This window comes from Bombina bombina, chromosome 5, assembly GCF_027579735.1.
Source record: "Bombina bombina isolate aBomBom1 chromosome 5, aBomBom1.pri, whole genome shotgun sequence".
NCBI lineage: Eukaryota > Metazoa > Chordata > Amphibia > Anura > Bombinatoridae > Bombina > Bombina bombina.
This window is the reverse complement of record NC_069503.1, coordinates 1042732213-1042755447: the sequence shown is the minus strand read 5'-3', so window position 1 is coordinate 1042755447 and position 23235 is coordinate 1042732213. Positions and strand designations below refer to the sequence as shown.

Sequence of the window (23235 nt, the reverse complement as noted above, 5' to 3'; positions counted from 1 at the left end):
ACTAACCGCCTCCAGCATAATGGCTGACCCCCCATGTGCCACAACAACTATGACCGGCCCTCCCTTGCCCACCACCACTTTACCCAGGTTTACCAAAGCTCAACCTGGCCCCCTCATTGGAGCCCTAATCCTGCCCACTGACTGCCCAATCCCGCCTCATCACAGCCCTGCCCACAAAAATACTGGTGGGCCTCTGATAAGTGTCCCCCTATATAATAATTCAATAGATGCCACTGCAGAGAAGGAGACCAAGGTTATAACATGCTGGTACCCATCACTTTTACACTTTACACTTATTTCTGCAATATTTAAACAACTGGTATAGTTTTGAAAAAATAAATCTCCACTTTTTCTTTTTTTTTTTTTTTTTTATTCTCTGGCTTCGAATACATAATGAGATCTAGCATTTATTTAGAGTTTAATGTCCATTTAAATACAGTCTTGACAAACAAAGATTAGTTAACAAATACATTTTCAAATATCAAGATCAAATATAAAGTCAACAGCAAATAAGACTCACGTAATTGTCTTTCTATAGACCCCTGAATCTGTTCAGTGAAGATATCAAATATTTACTTTTCAGATAAAATGGATACATTATCTCAACTACATAATACTTTCTATTAGGCCCAATATGACTGATGGGGCCTCTCTATACCACAACAGAAAATCATGATCTACTATATATTTTAAGGTGGTTCCATGGAAGATTGATTTTTGAACAACTTAAATAGACAATAAAGTCATAATTAGACATTCATGATTTAGGTAGAACATACAATGTTAAACAATTTTCCAATTTAGTTCAATTATTTGATTTGCTTCAATCACTTGTTATCCTTTGCTGAACAGTTTATCTAGGGAAGCGCAGGAGCAGCAGAGAACCTAGGTTCTAGCTGCTGATTGGTGGCTGCATATATATATATATATATATATATATATATATATACACACCGATTGACATTGGCTCACCCATGTGTTCAATTAGAAACCAGTAGTGCATTGCTGCTTCTTCAACAAATGATACCAAGTCAATTAAACAAATTTGATAATAGAAGTAAACTGGAAAGATGTTTAAAATCGTATTTTCTACCTAAACCATGAAATAAAAACTTTGGGTTTCATGTCCCTTTAAAGGGACATAAAACTCATTTGCTAAATCACTTGAAACTGATGCAGCATAACAGTAAAAAGCTGACAGGAAAATATCACCTGAGCATCTCTATGTAAAAAAGGAAGATATTTTACCTCACAATTTCCTCAGCTCAGCAGAGTAAGTTCTGTGTAAAAAGTTATACTCAGCTGTTCCCAGCTGCAGGTAAAAATTAAAAAAAAAATGAAGAAATGAACAGCAGCCAATCAGCATCAGCAGTGCTGAGGTCATGAACTCTTACTGCGATCTCATGAGATTTGACTTAACTCTCATGAGATTTCATAGTAAGCTTCCTTTACCTGATTGGTGAAATAATATGAGAGTTCACGAGGCTCATCCCCTAAGCTGTCCCAGGACAGACACACTAAAATGCTGCTTAGAAATCCTTTACAATGGGAGGTGGCTACTGAGGAACTTTTGAGGTAAAAATATCTTTCTTTTTTACATAGAGATGTCCAGGAGATATTTTCTAGACAGCTTTTTACAGCTATGCATCACTTTCAAGTGTTTAAACATTTGGGTATTATGGCCCTTTAAGCTGAAGAACAATGTTGCGGTTTGAAGGACTTTTGCAGATCTGAGCATTTGTTCAAGATGAGTGTTTCCCCTTCACTAGTAAGTAAAATCAAATATAATGCTTTTTATGTTGGTTAGTTTAATTATGGTTAGTTTATGAAACCCAACAATTTTCTTTTGTGACTCAGACAGGGCATATCATTTAAAAAGTTTCTGATTTTCTTCTATTATCAAATCTGTACTGTTCCCACTTTATTCTTTGTTGAAGAGATACCTAGGTAGATGACTGGAGCACTACATGACAGGACATAGTGCTGCCATTTAGTGCTCTTGCATTTGGATAACATTCTTGAAAAACTGCTGTCATATAATTATTCAGACATCAGCATGCTCCTAAGGGTATATCCCTGCATTTCCACAAGGGATAGAAAGTGAACCAAAAAAAAAATGTGATAATATAAGCAAATTAGTAAGTGGTTTAAAAGTGCATGTTCTATCTGAGTCATGAAAAAAAAAATGGTTTCATGTCCCTTTAAATTTCTGGAAATCCATCAGTGATCCCAGAATTTAAACTACTATGGTTTACACTCTCCTTGCAAAAAGCTCAACAACTTTCTAGAAATACTGACAAATCGCTTTTGGTAAACAAAACTACTATAATACATTTAATATGCAGATGTGTGATGTAAAATACTTCATTCATCTCGGTTCACGGCAGAATATACATTCAGGCATCTGTTCTTCTATTGGCTCAACTTGAATGGTGACAGAATGGAAGGGAAAATTATCAAATAAACTCTGGGTAACCTCCTTTAACATTTTCTTGGAGTCAGCCGTGCTATCTGTTAGTGGAAGAAAAATACAAATATTTACATTTATCAATGATTTAAAAAAAATAAAAAAAATATTAGGAAACAAACAAGCAGAGGGGTCTATGAATAAAACTGTCTTTTTTTTGAGCCAATTAAAACATGAAAAACTACGTTTAAAAAAAGGAATAATGCTGGAAATGGTCCAATACATTTTGGATGTAGCTTATAAACCTTAAATCATTTACCATATGTAACTATCAATCTAAATGTACAGCACTAATAAAACAGCAACTCCTAGGGGCCCATTTATCAAAGGGCTTGCGGACCTGATCCGACACTGTGGATCAGGTCCGCAAGACCTCGCTAAATGCGGAGAGCAATACGCTCTCCACATTTAACATTGCACCAGCAGCTCACAAGAGCTGCTGGTGCAACGCCGCCCCCTGCAGACTCGCGGCCAATCGGCCGCCAGCAGGGGGGTGTCAATCAACCCGATCGTACTCGATCGGGTTGATTTCTGGCGATTCCTGTCCGCCTGCTCAGAGCAGGCGGACAGGGTTATGAAGCAGCGGTCTTTAGACCGCTGCTTCATAATTTGTGTTTCTGGCGAGTCTGAAGACTCGCCAGAAACACGGCCCTTCAAGCTCCGTACGGAGCTTGATAAATGGGCCTGCCTATCTCTTATAGTGACAATAAATACATTAACAAAACAAGCTCTGTAAAAAAAAAACACATACGGGAAATGTCTGTGTCTGAATTAACTCTGTATTGCCATTCTTTGAAAGACTATTCATTTCTTTTCTCAATCTTTTTTTTTTTTTATAATAAATCTTTTTATTGAGGTTTTGCATAGCGATAAACAGACAGAAATAAATACCATATTTCGCATAGAACATAATACAACAGTAAGTAAATGGCAAATATACATCATTTCAGGTAAATAATATAGTATGAGCCTCTGAAACCTCAGTTTTATATTTTATAGTCAATAAATAAAAACACCTCTACAATGCTGAACAGACCACTCATGGACCCATGGGAGCCAGATGGCTTGTTTGAGGTGCTCTAATGCAACACACGGTCTCTTTTGGACCTTGAAATAAACATAACAAGATAAGCTATTGACGTTAATGAGTCTTGGAATAACAATGACTGTGAAATAGAAAAATATATGTTAATCAGTGAGGACCAACCCAACATAGAGAACAAATGCTGTTTTCAGAGTCTAAAGGAGTGACATTTTAAGTATCTATATAAATTTAGTACGTGCCCTACAAAAGTTTGACTTAGAAATATATTAGTCTTTTCCACAGTTATAACTGAACTCAATAAAACACACATGCCATAAATCAAGCCACTGTCGGCAGAGATATGTAGTCTTAGGGGAGCGGATAATATAAGCCCAGTAAGGGATATCTTGTTAAAAATTGACACATATAGGCTTCCCAGTCACCTAATAGTGAAAAGTAGTATATAGTGTAATAGTGGCTATAGTTCTGTGATGAAAAACTACCGCTGGATGGAAAATTCTGAGTTCCCAAATTTGCTTATTGGATAGAAAATACTATAATAATTTAGTCCATTATATATTGGAGACATATTGTGTTGTAAGCCTATCATGAGGTGTAAGGCAACATAGTGAATTGAGTAGGGTAGAAGATCAAAATTTTACAGGAGGCAAAGCTTCTCTACCATCTTTAAAGCTAGGGTACATTATACAGAGGATCTAGATTTTTCTATAGTAGAGGGTATTCATTAACTCTCTGATAAATTAAATGAATGTCAATTTACAAACTATGCTGGAAATATGAGTACACTTGGGATATGATATTATGCATATATGGGGCTAAAATAAATGGAAAAATATGGCCATAGGTTACCTATTCAGCGTCCCGTGATATGTACAAATAAATGTGAGTGTAATGTGAAAGCTATTAGCAACACACCTCCCCTTGGACATACAGTTATGAGGGTACAATATATTTAGGATAAAACAGAGCAACTAAGCCCATATAAAAAAAAAAACACAAAAAAAAAAACGTTGAATAGAGTAAAAGAGCTTCAGAGTGTCAAAAATACTGGGAAATAAAAAAGTAAAAATGGTGACTACATTATACTGAGAACATATAACCTAACCAGGGGGATTTGTCTATATTATGGGGCACTGCTATTAGGTGTTTGCTGCTATAGGTTATAGACAGTGAGATTAACACATAAAAGGGGAACGTCTACAAACATTTAGGAAATAGACCTAATCTCATGCACTTCCGTCATTAAAAATAACAACATCATGCACATAACCAGAACCTGGAAATACTGGCATAAATAATCATGGGTTAAATCTTGCTAACTTTAAGGCAGGGTGTATATCTTACAGCCGAAGCAATTATGGTTATACTTCTCTGAAAAATTGTGTCCGAGTCTAAACAAAGTGATAACTCCCAATGCTGGAAGCCATAAGTATACCAGTTTATTCAATCTCTTAGCCGACACCAGTTCTTTTGGGAGGGCTGACTTGCATGTCTCGGGGACCTTCCAAGCAAAGTGCCGATCCAACGGCCAAGCTAAATGCGATCCCTAGTAGTACCTGGCCCCAGCAAGTAAAGCAGAGCAGTGAAGCTCTCACCGTTGAAGTAGGTAATGCAGGGAGGCAGACTGCAGCGACAGAAGGGGCAGCATTTCTGATAGACATCTTCTCCGCTGCACAGGGCTCCGCAGGGGGTGATGTCCTGTTCAGCTGTTGATCCCCGTGATTCCCACATGCATTCAGGGCAGCGTCTCCCATGTAAGCTCCTTCACCTTTGCGTATGGATCTGTCCTCACGGAATAGAGGGCCAGTCGTGCCCTCAGGGTCATTGCTCAGCATGCGAGTACTGACAAAAGAGACCGGTGGGTCAGGTTCCAGGTGATCTTCTGCCGTTGTTTGCCCAAGACATATAGGTAGATGCACTCCTAGTATAGATGAGATGGCATCTCCCTCTACTTCCGCTCTGAAAGTATTACACTGTGTCACCATAGTCTTAGCTAGACATGAGAAGCTTTCAAATTTAACCGCCATCTCTAGCTCAAACACTGCTAAGCATTTTTACATAGTTGAGAGGATTTCCTCTTGGGTTACAGCCATAGTAGGTTGAGACTGCGCACTTAAGGCACAGCTAGTTGTGGGGGCAGGCTGAGGCTTCTATTGTAGGGGAAGGCCTCACAATGAAAAGTCCGGTACTGAGGGCATGTAAGCCCGGTCGCTATCCAAAACCCTATATCTGGAATGCGGACCTCTTCAGGCAAGCCTCTCGACTATTTTAGCCAAGGTATTGCTAAAAATGTAAAGTTAAGTTGAGAAACAATAGAGAGAACTTGAAGAGCTGAAGCTCAGTGCGACCTGCAAGATGGCCGCCGCCCAGATGCCCGCCTTCTCAATCTTTTTTTAATCATTTTACCTGTACTTGCTGGATAGCTTTTCACTTTTTGATTATTTCATGGTATATCCAATAATTATTTAATTTTAAGGTTTGGAATGACTAACAGGGGGACATTAAACACACAAAATAATTAATCATAAACGTATAATTATGCATAATAAACAAAAATTGTAATATTATTTTCATTACTTATTTGAGGCAGGTACCATATATCGGCCCGCCTGAAGAAGTCCTTATTTCATTACTAAGACTATGCCTTACTGAGAATTATTTCCGTTTTGATAAAACATTCTATTTACAAATATCTGGTACAGCGATGGGGTCCAATGTGGCCCCATCCTTGGAGAATTTGTGTATGGCTGAGTATGAAACGAAAAACATGAGGATTTTTTATTAGGATTACATCAAATACTATTGTCGATATATCGGTGACCTGTTTCTAATTTGGGGTGGAGGAGAGGAAGAATTAAACGTATAGATTAAAAATCTCAATGAGATGCAGAGCACTATCAGATTCAGCCACACAGCGAGCACTGAAGGAGTAGATTATTAGGATGTTAGGATCTTCAAGGAAGGTGATCGACTAGGGACCACCTTGTTCCGTAAAGCCACAGACCGCAACTCCATTTTACATGCTAAAAGTTGCCATCAACCAACATCAATAAAGAACATACCGAAGGCACAGTTCCAGAGAGTCATCCATAATAACACAGATGAAATCAAATGTATAACCCAATTAGAGGAGATGACTAAGAGATTCATCCAGAGAGGTTATAATAAAAGGAGTTTATATGAGATGCGGGAACTAGCTCTTAGATCTCCATTACCAGCACAAAAAGAGGATACCACTCTCCAACAGATGATTTTTTTGACTACATACTCACCTGACAGCTATACTATTACTAAAGCAGTAAAGGAGAAGTGGAAGCTGATTGAAGCAGATCAATCATTACCTTTCATGAAATGGCGGGCCCCTAGAATTGGGTACAGGAGGGGCAGGAGCCTACGAGACACACTAATGAAAACAGATATTGATTCTACTACATCACAGAGGCCATGGCTTAGCAAGAAGAAAGGGAGCTATAGATGCATCAGTTGTGTCACATGTAGTGGCATGATTACTGGCACACATTACCAGCACCCAGATAAAAAGAGAAAATATGAAATCAAATACTTTCTAACATGTACCACACAATTTGTGGTCTATCTTCTCAGTTGCCCCTGTGGGATGTTCTATGTAGGGAAGACGGTTGATGATGCCAGAACTAGAATGGCAAATCATTGGTAAAGCATCCGGATGGCCATACAGAAAGGGAAGTCTGATTTACCAGCGGCCGGACACTTCATGGAGGCAGGTCACACAGTGAATGACCTAAGATTCCGTTTGATAGATCATGTCCCCAAATTGAGAAGAGGGGTAGACAGATCCAGGATCCTTCTGCAAAAGGAGGCAAGATGGATCTATGAACTGGGCACCCTTTGCCCGAGGGGACTGAATGTATATTCTGGATGGCAGTGCTTCCTATGAAGAATCTCTTATTGACTTTAATGAGAGTCAGCGATTATTAATGAGAGTTTGTGTCCATGAAGGTCTTTTTGATATGGGCGTTCTTATCATGTATAGTGTCATGAGAGTCCACGACCTTTCTATATGTGGGAAGTTGGCATTTGGGGGGTTTCTCTTATAGTTAGGTTTCCATTAATAAGAATTGAGCTTTTTCCATTATAGCATTAGAACATATAGGGCAGGTATATTTGTTTTTGTTTTTAATCCTTACACTTTAAACACATTTAGGTGCTCCAGCTTGGTTGATCACCTATGATCCTATTAGATTATATATGGCAGCTGTTTAGGCCTTGTATATATTTTCAATGCTAGTGCAGACTGGGAAGTGTTATTATAGTGGCCACAGTTTAAACCATATAATTTAGACTTATGGTGTTCATGCTAAGACACACTGGTTAGTATACCTTTTTTTGTTAATCTGATTGTGGGTTAGAATGTTACTCACATTTACTCAATTTTTTTAGTAGATAATGTAATTTAAAATAGGGTGTATACCTTTAAGTAATGCTCACAATTGGTGGTATGCCTCAGTTGAGGGCCTATTATATACTGGGCAGGAGGTTCACTTTTGTGCCTTCTTATTTAGGGTGTTATGTGGTTGGTTGTTGGACGGGATGTTCAGCTTGATGCCTTCACGTGTACGGGCAACATTAATGCCTGGCATGATGGTTTTTTGCCAGGGGCTAAATTCAATGGAGGTGTGGTAACCAAATGGTAGTGTGAACATACACAAGGAGATAGATTATAATTAAGTCTGGATCCAGTATGGCTCTGGGTAAGCGTCAAGCTGGATGCTAAGACCAATGCAGTGACAACATATTAGGTTAACTAAAGTATCAATACCTCTGGCGATCTATGATAGGCGGATTTATATTGTTATAGTTGGCCCTCACAACTGGTCTTTACAGCTCGATCTTGAGTACGGTAATATAAATATGAAGGCGGATGTCTTGACCTATGCATAGCTAGTGGATATTGTTGTTGTTATACACCGCTGCTGGTGTATTCTATAATTCCACCATCGGAATGGGTTTAAGTAGATGTTTATACTTAGAAATTATGAGGTTGTTTTGGTTCCCAATAACGTTAACATTCAAGTGTAGGTTTGTTAATATGGGTTATCACGAGATATATATTTCTATACACCCAGAGGTGGCGGTGTTACATGACCAGCTATATGTTTGCTACATAATGCTCCCTGAGCTTTGTAAGCAACAAATATGACAGCCATATCGTAATGATGTTTTTTACCACCTGATAGTGTTAACTGATGGGCTAGTGTTTGTTGATTTTGTGTAGCAATGACAGGTCGGTTCTTGTGGGCATGATTTGTTGTGGCATTGTCTGTACGCCCATTGTGGGCGGTACAGAGGAGGGAGTGATGAATACAAGCGACACACCCCCTGTTGTATGGCTGCAATCCAAAGTACATTTGGGTCTATAAACAGCTAATACGATTGCCGGATGGTATAACTGTGAGCTCACATATCTATATGAATAATGAGATGGATATTAGAATAGAATGTAAAAGAGATTTATATGTGATCATAGGTTGGAATAAGGAGGGGTGTGACAAGGTTGTCAGCTCCCTATTGGTTGCACACTAAATTTGTTTACACTTCCCGTAAATCTTTTATTTAACTGCTTAGATGGGATAAAAGGGGATCAACCTTGATGGTTAGTTTGATTTTATTGTTTTTTTAATATACATTTGTTCACATAGTGTATTTCACAACATTTGATGTCTTTTACACTTTACAATGTGTATAACTCAGGGAGATGAGGTCACTAATTGAATGTGCACTTGGATAGCCAAGATTGGCTGAATTGTAGTAGGAGGGTCACAAAGATTTATAAAAGGGTTGCTTTTTTTACTTGTTTGTCAGAGGAAGGGACTGTTTGTGTCCCGAAACGTCACATTAAATAATACACCTGTTGTCACAGTCGGCTGAAGTCCAGTGAGTGCTTATTTCAATACAATATATATATATATATACATATATACACACACACTGTATAAGCAAATGGAGTAATTTTTCTAAAAGTGATTTAAAATGTGTCATAAGTACATATATTTACAAAAACATAAATTCATGTATTTATAAAATACAAATGTGCAACAACAATAATTCATAATAAAAACTCATAAGCCAAAAAATAATAATGAACAACATAACCATATATTATATAAAATTCATAAAACCCTATTTTAAAAAACTATTTATAGAAATGCCTGAATGTCAAGTTCAAAGTTTAACCCTTTGGGTTTCAAACAGTCTAGTTTTTTTTTGCAATAGACTGTTTACTGTGTTACGTTGGGGCCAACACTGTACTCTGTATGAATTAGTCTTTTCTCTAACCGCCAATGATTTGTCTCTTTTCCCGGGGCTTGTAGATCAATCACTCTTCATATAGAGCACAGCGCCGTCTGGAATCTATTCTTGAGAAAGTCCCATCAATCAGGCCAAATGCGTTGAAATATTACATGAACTTTTATGACCCAGTGAGGCTTCCGTAGATCCTCGTTTGTAGTGAGGTTTCTATTGTTTAGAGTCGCGGGTGTGTGCTTCTTTTCGCCTAGATTACGAGTCTTGCGTTAGGGTTAAAAAGCAGTGTTTAACGCCCGCTGGTATTACGAGTCAGGCAGGTACAGGTGTACCGCTCACTTTTTTTCTGCGATTTTAGCATACTGCAAATTCCCTTACGTCAATTGCGTATCCTATCTTTTTAATGGGATTTGCTTAACGCCGGTATTACGATCGCTGGAAAAAGTGAGCGGTACACCCTCTACCTCCAAGACTCCTACCGCATTTTAAAGTCAGTAGTTAACAGTTTTATGGGCTACCGCTGTAACATAAAACTCTTAACTAAAGTGCTATAAAGTACACTAACACCCATAAACTACCTATTAACCTCTAAACTGAGGCACCCCCCACATCGCAAACTGTATAATAAAATTATTTAATCCCTAATCTGCCGACCGGACATCGCCACCACTGTAATAAATGTATTAACCCCTAAACCGCCACACTCCCGCCTCGCAAACACTAGTTAAATTTTATTAACCCCTAATCTGCCGCCCCTAACATCACCGCCACCTACCTACATTTATTAACCCCTAATCTGCCGCCCCCAACATCGCCGCTACTATATTAAATGTATTAACCCCTAAACCTAAGTCTTACCCTAACCCTAACACCCCCCTAACTGAAATATAATTTAAATACATCTAAATAAATTATTCCTATTTAAAACTAAATACTTACCTGTAAAATAAACCCTAAGCTAGCTACAATATAACTAATAAGTACATTGTAGCCATCTCAGGGTTTGTTTTTATTTTACAGGCAACTTTTGTATTTATTTTAACTAGGTACAATAGTTATTAAATAGTTATTAACTATTTAATAACTACCTAGCTAAAATAAGTACACATTTGCCTGCAAAATAAAAACCCTAACTTAAGTTACAATTGCACCTAACACTACACTATCATTAAATTATTTACACAAAATACCTACAAATAATTACAATTTAATGAAATAAACTAAATTACGAAAAGCAACAAACACTAAATTACAGAAAATAAAAAAGAAATTACAGATATTTTAAACTAATTACACCTAATCTAAATCCCCTAATAAAATAAAAAATAATTGTAGGTATTTTATGTAATTAATTTAATGATAGTGTAGTGTTAGGTGTAATTGTAACTTAGGTTAGGGTTTTATTTTTCAGGTAAATTTGTACTTATTTTAGCTAGGTAGTTATTAAATAGTTAATAACTATTTAATAACTATTGTACCTAGTTAAAATAAATACAAAATTGCCTGTAAAATAAAAATAAACCCTGAGATAGCTACAATGTAACAGTTATATTGTAGCTATCTTAGGGTTTATTTTACAGGTAAGTATTTAGTTTTAAATAGGAATAATTTATTTAGATGTATTTAAGTTATATTTAAGTTGGGGGGGTTAGGATTAGGGTTAGACTTAGGTTTAGGGGTTAATAAATTTATTATAGTGGCGTCGACGTTGGTGGCGGCAGATTAGGGGTTAATAAATTTAATATAGTTGCGGCGACATTGGGGGGGCAGATTAGGGGTTAATAAATTTAATATAGTTGCAGCGATGTTGGGGGTGCAGATTAGGGGTTAATAAATATAATGTAGGGTTTGGCGATGTTTGGGGCAGTAGATTAGGGGTTCATAAGTATAATGTAGGTGTCGGCGGTGTCCAGAGCAACAGATTAGGGGTTAATAATATAATGTAGGTGTCGGCGATGTCGGGGGTGGCAGATTAGGGGTTAATAAGTGAAAGATTAGGGGTGTTTAGACTCGGGGTTCATGTTAGGGTGTTAGGTGCAGACATAAAAAGTATTTCCCCATAGGAAACAATGGGGCTGCGTTAGGAGCTGAACGCTGCTTTTTTGCAGGTGTTTGGGTTTTTTTCAGCCAGCTCAGCCCCATTGTTTCCTATGGGGAAATCGTGCACAAGCACGTTTAGCCAGCTTACCGCTGACTTAAGCAACGCTGGTATTACAGTGAGATGTGGAGCTAAATTTTGCTCACTTTTCTGAGGCAAACGCCGGCTTGCAGAAAACTCGTAATACCAGCGTTGTCTTAAGTGAGCGGTGAGAGAAAAAGGAGCGTTAGCACCGCACACCATTACCGACAAAAACTCATAATCTAGCCTTTATTTCTTAGCGGGCTTACTGAATTTCCTAGCAGTGGTGGAAAATGGCTTGGGTACCAGATTGAAATCTTGCTATTTCTTTTCACTGTATAGGACCGTATCAGACTGGGAAAACCGCAGTCTGGCTAGTGGCTACACGTATCTGGCACAAGTGCTACATCTGTGTGATACGCTATGTGATGTGCTGTGTGATACGCTATGTGAGTTGTTACTATTAGCGTGTGTGTTTATATTATATCCTTACTCTACATTTGAATCGAGTTTGAGCTATTCTCCTCTTCACTTTTTCAGATTTTCTGGTGGGTCTTCTGGAACTACCCTTTTAAGAAGAGCAGTCTGACTTTATTTTTCTGGATAGAGAGTATTGGATTTGACCGGTATTGGATACATCTCCTTTTTTTTTTTTTTCCCAGGACATTTGCCTAATATATTTAGGATTGGTTACCATTGTTTTTATTGTCATGTTTTTTATATTTATTCATATGTTTGTATATATTCCATATACTTCGCCCTAATTTATATTTTGCACTCTTATACAGCGCTACTCGGTGTATAAGTTTGTTTGTTTGTGTTCTCATTATCAATGAAATAACTACCAATGCATTCAATTTTTGTACTAATAATTTAAGAACCAATAGACAACGTTCATTAAATCTACTAGAAGGGAATATAACAGGAACTAATTCTGAGGACCCCACACAATTATTTAGAGATTTAGAGAAACTTTTAATGAAAGATGCCAAAGAATGGCAAGATCTAGTGCTTTTGGAAAATTACATTTTACATGATGTAATTCCTAGGGGGTTTAAGAATTTTCAAGTTCCCTGCATTCAAACTGGACAAAGTTGAGTACCAGTCCGAATGAAAATAGATACTTCATAATTGCTAAAAAGCATTATTTATAGGGAGCATGAATTAGAATCTCTTAAAATCGAGATAGTCAAGACTGTCAGTAATATTCAACACTTTGAAAACATTCAACAATGGAAAGAACTTAATGTGAATATTCAAAAAAGGGTTGATAATTTTGCCAAAGAACTAGAAATGAACAAGATCAAAAAATTACAAAGAGATTTTGAAGATTTTAGAACGGATCAAGTCTTCTCTTATAAAAAAAATAGACATTTCTGAAAAAACAGAATTTATGCTTACCTGATAAATTACTTTCTCCAACGGTGTGTCCGGTCCACGGCGTCATCCTTACTTGTGGGAATATCTCTTCCCCAACAGGAAATGGCAAAGAGTCCCAGCAAAAGCTGTCCATATAGTCCCTCCTAGGCTCTGCCCACCCCAGTCATTCGACCGACAGACAGGAGGAAAAAAACAGGAGAAACCATAGGGTGCCGTGGTGACTGTAGTTAGAGAAAATAATTCATCAAACCTGATTAAAAAACCAGGGCGGGCCGTGGACCGGACACACTGTTGGAGAAAGTAATTTATCAGGTAAGCATAAATTCTGTTTTCTCCAACATTGGTGTGTCCGGTCCACGGCGTCATCCTTACTTGTGGGAACCAATACCAAAGCTTTAGGACACGGATGAAGGGAGGGAGCAAATCAGGTTACCTAAACAGAAGGCACCACTGCTTGCAAAACCTTTCTCCCAAAAATAGCCTCCGAAGAAGCAAAAGTATCAAATTTGTAAAATTTGGCAAAAGTGTGCAGTGAAGACCAAGTCACTGCCTTACATATCTGATCAACAGAAGCCTCGTTCTTGAAGGCCCATGTGGAAGCCACAGCCCTAGTATAGTGTCTAAATTGTGTAACAAACGTTCCTTCTTTGAAACTGAATTCGGACACAAAGAAGGTACAACTATCTCCTGGTTAATATTTTTGTTGGAAACAACCTTTGGAATAAAACCAGGCTTAGTACGCAAAACAACCTTATCTGAATGAAACACCAGATAGGGCGGAGAACACTGCAGAGCAGATAACTCAGAAACTCTTCTAGCAGAAGAAATAGCAACCAAAAACAAAACTTTCCAAGATAACAACTTAATATCTATGGAATGTAAAGGTTCAAACGGAACCCCTTGGAGAACTGAAAGAACTAGATTTAAACTCCAGGGAGGAGTCAAAGGTCTGTAAACAGGCTTGATCCTAACCAGAGCCTGAACAAATGCTTGAACATCTGGCACAGCTGCCAGTCGTTTGTGTAACAAGACAGATAAAGCAGAAATCTGTCCCTTTAGAGAACTCGCTGATAATCCCTTATCCAAACCCTCTTGTAGGAAGGAAAGGATCCTAGGAATCTTAATCTTACTCCATGAGAATCCCTTGGATTCACACCAACAGATATATCTTTTCCATATTTTATGGTAAATCTTTCTAGTTACAGGTTTTCAGGCTTGTACCAGAGTATCTATCACAGAATCCGAAAACCCACGCTTAGATAAAATCAAGCGTTCAATTTCCAAGCCGTCAGCTGGAGAGAGACTAGATTTGGATGTTCGAATGGACCCTGTACCAGAAGATCCTGTCTCAAAGGTAGCTTCCATGGTGGAACCAATGACATATTCACCAGGTCTGCATACCAAGTCCTGCGTGGCCACGCAGGAGCTATCAAGATCACAGAGGCCCTCTCCTGCTTGATCCTGGTTACCAGCCTGGGAATGAGACGAAACGGTGGAAACACATAGGCTAGGTTGAAGGTCCAAGGCGCTACTAGTGCATCCACTAGAGCCGCCTTGGGATCCCTGGATCTGGACCCGTAGCAAGGAACCTTGAAGTTCTGACGATCAGATCCATGTCTGGAATGCCCCATAATTGAGTTAATTGGGCAAAGATCTCCGGGTGAAGTTCCCACTCCCCCGGATGGAATGTCTGACGACTCAGATAATCCGCCTCCCAGTTTTCCACTCCTGGGATGTGGATTCCCAGACCGCGCCCCAGCCTGCTAGACTGGCGTCGGTCGTGACGATGACCCACTCTGGTCTGCGGAAGCTCATTCCCTGGGACAAGTGGTCCAGGGTTAGCCACCAACGGAGTGAGTCTCTGGTTTTCTGATCTACTTGAATCACTGGAGACAAGTCTGTATAGTCCCCATTCCACTGTTTCAGCATGCACAGTTGTAATGGTCTTAGATGAATTTGCGCAAAAGGAACTATGTCCATTGCTGCAACCATCAACCCTACCACTTCCATGCACTGAGCTACGGAAGGACGTGGAATAGAATGAATAACTTGACAAGCGTTTAGAAGCTTTGACTTTCTGACTTCTGTCAGGAAAATACTCATTTCTAAAGAATCTATTATTGTTCCCAAGAAAGGAACTCTTGTCGACGGAGACAGGGAACTTTTTTCTATGTTCACCTTCCATCCGTGAGATCTGAGAAAGGCCAGAACGATGTCTGTGTGAGCCATTGCCTTTGAAAGAGACGACGCTTGTATCAGAATGTCATCCAAGTAAGGTACTACTGCAATGCCCCTTGGTCTTAGGACCGCTAGAAGGGACCCGAGTACCTTTGTGAAAATCCTTGGAGCAGTGGCTAACCCGAATGGGAGCGCCACAAACTGGTAATGTTTGTCCAGAAAGGCGAACCTTAGGAACTGATGATGATCCTTGTGGATAGGAATATGTAGATACGCATCCTTTAGATCCACGGTAGTCATAAATTGACCTTCCTGGATTGTAGGTAGAATCGTTCTAATGGTTTCCATTTTGAACGATGGAACCCTGAGAAATTTGTTTAGGATCTTTAAATCCAGAATTGGTCTGAAAGTTCCCTCTTTTTTGGGAACCACAAACAGATTTGAGTAAAATCCCATTCCCTGTTCCGCCGTTGGAACTGGGTGTATCACTCCCATTTTTAACAGGTCTTCTACACAATGTAAGAATGCCTGTCTCTTTATTTGGTTTAAGGATAAGTGAGACATGTGGAACCTTCCCCTTGGGGGTAGTTCCTTGAATTCCAGAAGATAACCCTGAGAAACTATTTCTAGTGCCCAGGGATCCTGAACATCTCTTGCCCAAGCCTGAGCAAAGAAAGAGAGTCTGCCCCCTACTAGATCCGGTCCCGGATCGGGGGCTACTCCTTCATGCTGTCTTGTTAGCAGCAGCAGGCTTCTTGGCCTGCTTACCCTTGTTCCAGCCTTGCATAGGTTTCCAGGCTGGTTTGGTTTGTGAAGCATTACCCTCTTGTTTAGAGGATGCGGAGTTGGAAGCCGGTCCGTTCCTGAAATTGCGAAAGGAATGAAAATTAGACTTATTCTTGGCCTTGAAAGGCCTATCTTGCGGGAGGGCGTGGCCCTTTCCCCAGTGATGTCTGAGATAATTTCTTTCAATTCTGGTCCAAAGAGAGTTTTACCCTTGAAGGGGATATTAAGCAATTTTGTCTTGGAAGATACATCCGCTAACCAAGACTTTAGCCAAAGCACTCTGCGCGCCACAATTGCAAACCCTGAATTTTTCGCCGCTAATCTAGCTAATTGCAAAGCGGCAACTAAAATAAAAGAATTAGCCAACTTGAGTGCGTGAACCCTGTCCATAACCTCCTCATACGGAGTCTCTCTACTGAGCGACTTTTCTAGTTCCTCGAACCAGAACCACGCTGCCGTAGTGACAGGAACAATGCACGAAATGGGTTGCAGGAGGTAACCTTGCTGTACAAAAATCTTTTTAAGCAAACCCTCCAATTTTTTATCCATAGGATCTTTGAAAGCACAATTATCCTTGATAGGGATAGTAGTACGCTTGTTTAGAGTAGAAACTGCCCCCTCGACCTTAGGGACTGTCTGCCATAATTCCTTTCTTGGGTCGACCATAGGAAATAATTTCTTAAATATAGGAGGGGGGACAAAAGGTATGCCGGGCTTCTCCCACTCCTTATTCACTATGTCCGCCACCCGCTTGGGTATAGGAAAAGCGTCGGGGTGCACCGGAACCTCTAGGAACTTGTCCATTTTACATAATTTTTCTGGAATGACCAGGTTGTCACAATCATCCAGAGTAGATAACACCTCCTTAAGCAGTGCACGGAGATGCTCTAATTTAAATTTAAATGTCACAACATCAGGTTCAGCCTGTTGAGAAATTTTTCCTGAATCTGAAATTTCCCCATCTGACAAAACCTCCCTCATGGCCCCTTCAGATTGGTGTGAGGGTATGACAGAGCAATTATCATCAGCACCCTCCTGCTCTTCAGTGTTTAAAACAGAGCAATCGCGCTTTCTCTGATATGCAGGCATTTTGGATAAAATATTTGCTATGGAGTTATCCATTACTGCCGTCAATTGTTGCATAGTAATAAGCATTGGCGCGCTAGAAGTACTAGGGGCCTCCTGCGTGGGCAAAACTGGCATAGACACAGAAGGAGAGGATGTAGAACTATGTCTACTCCCTTCATCTGATGAATCATCTTGGGCAACTTTACTATCTGTGGCAGTACTGTCCTTACTTTGTTTGGACGCTATGGCACAATTATCACACAATTTTGAAGGGGGAGACACATTGATCTTCAAACATATAGAACATAGCTTATCTGAAGGAGCAGATATGTTAAACAGGCTTAAACTTGTCAAGAAAGTACAAAAAACGTTTTAAAACAAAACCGTTACTGTCTCTTTAAATTTTAAACAGTGCACACTTTATTACTGAATATGTGAAAAAGTATGAAGGAATTGTTCAAAATTTACCAAATTTTCACCACAGTGTCTTAAAGCATTAAAAGTATTGCACACCAATTTTCAGAGCATTAACCCTTAAAATAAAGAAACCGGAGCCTGTTACAGTTTTAACCCCTCTACAGTCCCAGCTACAGCCTTTGCTGCGACTTTACCAAACCCAGGGGGGAATACGATACCAAAAGAAGCCTTCTAGGAACTTTTCCAACCACTTTCAGATCCACACACATGCATCTGCATGTCTTGCTCTCAAAAGTAACTGCGCAGTAATGGCGCGAAAATGAGGCTCAGCCTACAACTGGGAAGGCCCTTCCTGACTGGAAAGGTGTCTAACTCAGTGCCTGACGTTAAAAAACGTTCCCCAAGCTTATAAGTGTGAATTTCAGACATAAACATGTATAAAATGCTCAAATAAATCAATCGATTTTGCCCATAAAAGTGTCTACCAGTTTTATAGCCCATATTAAGCCCTTTATTCTGTTTGAGACTAAGAAAATGGCTTACCGGTCCCCATGAGGGGAAAATGACAGCCTTCCAGCATTACACAGTCTTGTTAGAAATATGGCTAGTCATACCTTAAGCAGAAAAGTCTGCTAACTGTTTCCCCCAACTGAAGTTACTTCATCTCAACAGTCCTATGTGGAAACAGCAAACGATTTTAGTTACTGCTGCTAAAATCATCTGCCTCTCACAAACAGAAATCTTCCTCTTTTTCTGTTTCAGAGTAAATAGTACACACCAGCACTATTTTAAAATAACAAACTCTTGATAGTAGAATAAAAAAACTACAACTAAACACCACATACTCTTAACCATCTCCGTGGAGATGTTGCCTGTGCAACGGCAAAGAGAATGACTGGGGTGGGCGGAGCCTAGGAGGGACTATATGGACAGCTTTTGCTGGGACTCTTTGCCATTTCCTGTTGGGGAAGAGATATTCCCACAAGTAAGGATAACGCCGTGGACCGGACACACCAATGTTGGAGAAATATATCTGTTAAGGATTGAGGTATATAACACTGATCAGGTACATAACATTACTCAGCTCAAATCTCCTTTTCCTATAAATAAGAATGGCCTTAACAACAAAAACTTTTAGAACAAGAATAAGAACACAAATAAAAGTAACCATCATGAACAAAGTAGGTCCAATAGTAATGGAAGTTGGAACTTGGTTTGTGTGCGGTACGCAGCTTAACGCAGCATAATTCATGTGAGAAGTAAGTTATTTTAAAATGGCAGCACAATGGAAATGGCGGGAAACCCCCCCCCACAATGTGCGCAATGTGTTCGGTAACGGATTTGCCACGTGACTTATAATCTGGGCCTCTATGTGCCCTGGAGGTCCTCCATCTCTATCATGTCTCTGTAGGTAACCCTGCAAAACAGGACTCATAGTTTAAGGAAAGTGTAATGATTTTCCCTAATGGTGAGATCCATGGTTACCAAGATGGCTGGCACAGTGTTATTGAACAGAAGTACCTGTCACCATATCTATATAGTATGTGCAAGTCCATATGCTGTGGTGCAGACTAACCAAACAGAAATGATGGTTTAGTCACAGAGAAGCTATCACAGATCCACCCCCCTGCAGTGGCGGGCTCAGCTTCTGCTGATTGCAAAAGGCAAGAAAAGGTTCTTTTGAAATGTGGGGCCCCTCCACAGCCTGTGCTCTGGGGGCCCAGTGGTATCCATTCACATCCTTGTTGTATTATACTGATATAAAAAGTGCTTTTTCACTGCTCATGTATTTAGCGTTATGGAATAGGGTTGTGTTTTTCAAATAAATGATAAAACAATTTATGTGTTCCATTATTACCCCTGGCAAAAAACAAGGGAGCATACTTTAGGCTTCCACTTTAGTTCAGCACAAATGGAACAACTGTTAAGCATTCCACAGAAGGCATAGTTCTAATTAACAAAACAGCAATACTCATATTTAGCAGGTGTCACATTTTGTTTGTGTTATGAAAAATTTGCTGCAAAATGCTACATTATCATCTACCATATGTGCTATATGTCTTTGCCTAATGCTGATATGCTTTTGAATACTGACAACATTGACCATAACAAAAATGTAAACTATCAAATTGTTGTATCATGAAAAGAATGAATATTGCTAAATATACATAATCATTTCAGTGATTTTTTTTTTTTTTTTTTTAAATGCAGTTATGTGGAGTTTATGGTTGACTGCTGTGTTATTTTAGTTTATATCACGCAGGAAGGTGTAAGGGTAAATTAGCTGACTAGAACATCTCTATGTTTTCCTCAAAATATCCTCCGTAATTACATCCTATTGTAAAAGGACTTAAAGCATCCAATTATAATGCATGTCCTGGGACTTGCAAAGCAATCTGCATTTGGCATGTGCAGGCAGTCACTCCCTCCTCATTTTAAGGAGATTTACAATTCAATTTTACAATCTTAAAGGGACATGAAACAATTTTTTTCTTTCATGAATCAGATAGAGAATACATTTTTAACCCTTTGAGTGCTATTTTTTTTTTTACTTTTTTATTTTTTTTCCAGATCCCCAAGACTTATACCATTTTAGGCGATTACCTTTCCAACGGTAGGTCTTGGGGGTCTGTAGCTGCTTAGATGCCTGAGATAGAGGCTTCTAAGCAGCATGCCCCCTTTCCCTATACTTATTGTATTTTGTTAATAAAGTTGCGCTGTGATGTCATCACGTCATTGCGTGTGACGTCACCACACAAAACGTGAAGCCCCAGCGATGCCTGTCACTATACAGGCCCGATCGCGGGCTAGGAGCAGGTGGGAGCCCCCAGATCTCCCTCAAGGTGGGAGAGTGCTAGCAACGGCTCTGAGTCATCGTTAGCACCAGAGTGGGAAACTCTGCGACGGCTCAGAGCCATCGTTAGCACTCAAGGGGTTAAACAACTTTCTAATTATCTGTTTCATTTTCTTGGTATTTGTAGAAGGAGCAGCATCGCACTAATGGTTTTTAACTGAACACATGAGTGAGCCAATCACAATTGATATATATGCAGCCACCAATCAACAGCTAGATAAACCTTTCAGGAAAGAAAAACAAGAGAAGGAAGCAAATTAAATAATAGAAGTAAACTGGAAAGTTGATTAAAATTGTATTCTCTGTCTGAATCATGAAAGAAAATTTTTGAGTTTCATGTCCCTTTAAAGGGAAATCACTCAAGATCCAAAAAAAGCAAAGAATGAATTCAGTGCTGATTGGCTGGGTTTTTTTTTCACTATGCAGAAGGCAGTAACAAGAGTAGCTAAAGGAGAACTGCTTACAGAGCACTTTCTTTGGTGAGCAGATGAAAGTTTAAAGGTAAAATATATTGTGATTGTTTCTAGTACAATTTTAAAAAAATATGCTGCATAACTCATTTGCTTTAGTACATTGATTTTCAAATCTGTCCACAGGCCTCCCTAACAGGCCAGATTTTCAGGATTTCCTTGGGTGAGAGCAACTATGTTTACTAATTAGCTGATTATTTAACCTGTGCTCTAGTTCAAATATCCTCAAAATCAGGAGGACTGATGGCTAACAAATCCCTTTAAAGGAACAATATTTCTGCTTTAAACGTATCAGTAGTTTAAAAAAAAAAAAAAGGAATTCAGAGACCATTAACGATTTTGATAACCCAAAATAACAAAATGATTTTTACATTATCTATGTTTTTAGTTTCACAGGTGGATGTTTCATTACAGCTGTTCTGAACAATACTGCAGTAACAAACCAGTACATAAATAAAATAGTAAATTACAAAGCTCCACCAGCAAAGAGTTGGTTGTTCTTATCAGCCAGTGAGTTTTATAGGAAGTACGATTTCAATTTTAACCCCTTCCTGCCGGAACGTATTTGTTACAATGTAATCAAATAAAGTAAATAAATTAAACCACGCGATCGTACCACGCGAACCTATTACTGTATATAGTGACACTGTTTAACCCACCAGTACTGTATATAATGAGTTAGGGACACAGTCTGTAATCTGCCGGTGAGATGGCTGGCGTGACCCTACCCGCCTCAGTACTTTATAAAGTGACCACAGTAGTCTGTGACATGGTCCAGCCCCCCTGTACTGTATATAGTGGTACTGTATAGTGACACTGATTACCCCCTCCCCCCCATGCTTTAGTAACAAGGTCTGTAATTTGCTGGTTCCACAAACATACAAACACAGTCACATACATACATACACACATAAACACACACAAACACCAATGGGTAAAACAAAAACACTAACCCCTGTAGTCAGAGACACTAGTGAGGCATCATGTCACACTCACATAATATCAGTGCAGGCAGTGGCAGGTCAACGTTTTTTATTGGAAACATTTTTTTTATTTTTTTTTTAAGCTGGGCCCCCACCCCTAGGGGCCCAGTCACAGTTGCGACCACTGCACCCCCTGTAGTTTCGCTCCAGTGCACCATTGTCTAACTCCTTTGCTGGGTTTACAGGCAGTACTTCTATTTCTGGCGTTTTCAGGCTCACCCAAAACAAGGGGAATCAAGCTCCATATGGAGCTAGATAAATTGGCCCCCATGACTCAAACAAAATGTGTAAAATCTTTTTTCTAAAAAAGGTCTGTAAACTAGTGTGTGCCCTATCCTCATAGGCAAAGTTATATAAGTCTGATGTGCACATAGGGGCTCCCATGAGCCTTTCCACGCCTCAAGTTATTTGGCTATTAAAAATATATATATATATATATATATATATATATATATATATATATATATATATATACACATACATACATACACACACAAAAAATGTAATTCACTAAAAAACATTGCAACCATATTCGAGCATTTAAATTTTAATCGTAAGAACCAAAATCTTAATAGACCCCATTTAAAAATCTGTGAGTGCACAAGTTTTCAAGGCAGGCAACCTGTCCTGCCATACTTGCTGCTACTGATGCAAGCATTGCTGTCAGAAGTAAAGATTACACAAGAACTGTCTTGTGCAATTCCTACTCCTGCTCTTGCAGAACCAATTGGCGGAGAGCTCTGGAAGCAGAGGTCTTAACTTGCGTTTGTAGGCTAACATGAGCAGGTCTACACTACAAAGGCTCCAAAACTTTATCAAATTGTGTTATTGTTACCACTAGTAGAATTTACAATTTGAAAATGATTTAGCTATAAGTATTTATAATAAGGCTTCCTCTTATAGCCTATATAATTATTATTATTAAAAATAATATTAAACATGATATAGATTGCTGGCAAAATACTTTGGGGATTGATTTAACATTTTTTTAAAGTTGGAAAACTGATCTAGTTTAGACCTTACTGGCACCTAAGAGTTTCCATTTGAATTTCTTTTTATCTTAGTAATTTATGTGCCCACAGGAATGACTCAACATGCTGACTGAACAATGAGGACCATAGCTTGCAATGTTGTGAAATTGAAAACTGATTAATCTCCAACAGAGATGCAAGTAGGTGTTCGAATT

The 23235-nt window shown here is 39.0% G+C and overlaps 1 protein-coding gene across 1 annotated transcript in view; it reads right to left on the bottom strand.

Moving 5' to 3' along the window:
- Window positions 1–401: 401 nt before the first annotated feature.
- SLC30A8 (solute carrier family 30 member 8) overlaps window positions 402–23235 on the bottom strand; it is a 119484-nt gene continuing 96650 nt past the window's right edge. The window contains exon 8 of the mRNA XM_053715932.1: window positions 402–2511. Coding sequence (XP_053571907.1) covers window positions 2369–2511 — 143 coding nt within the window. The 3' untranslated portion in view covers window positions 402–2368. The remainder of the gene's footprint in view (window positions 2512–23235) is intronic.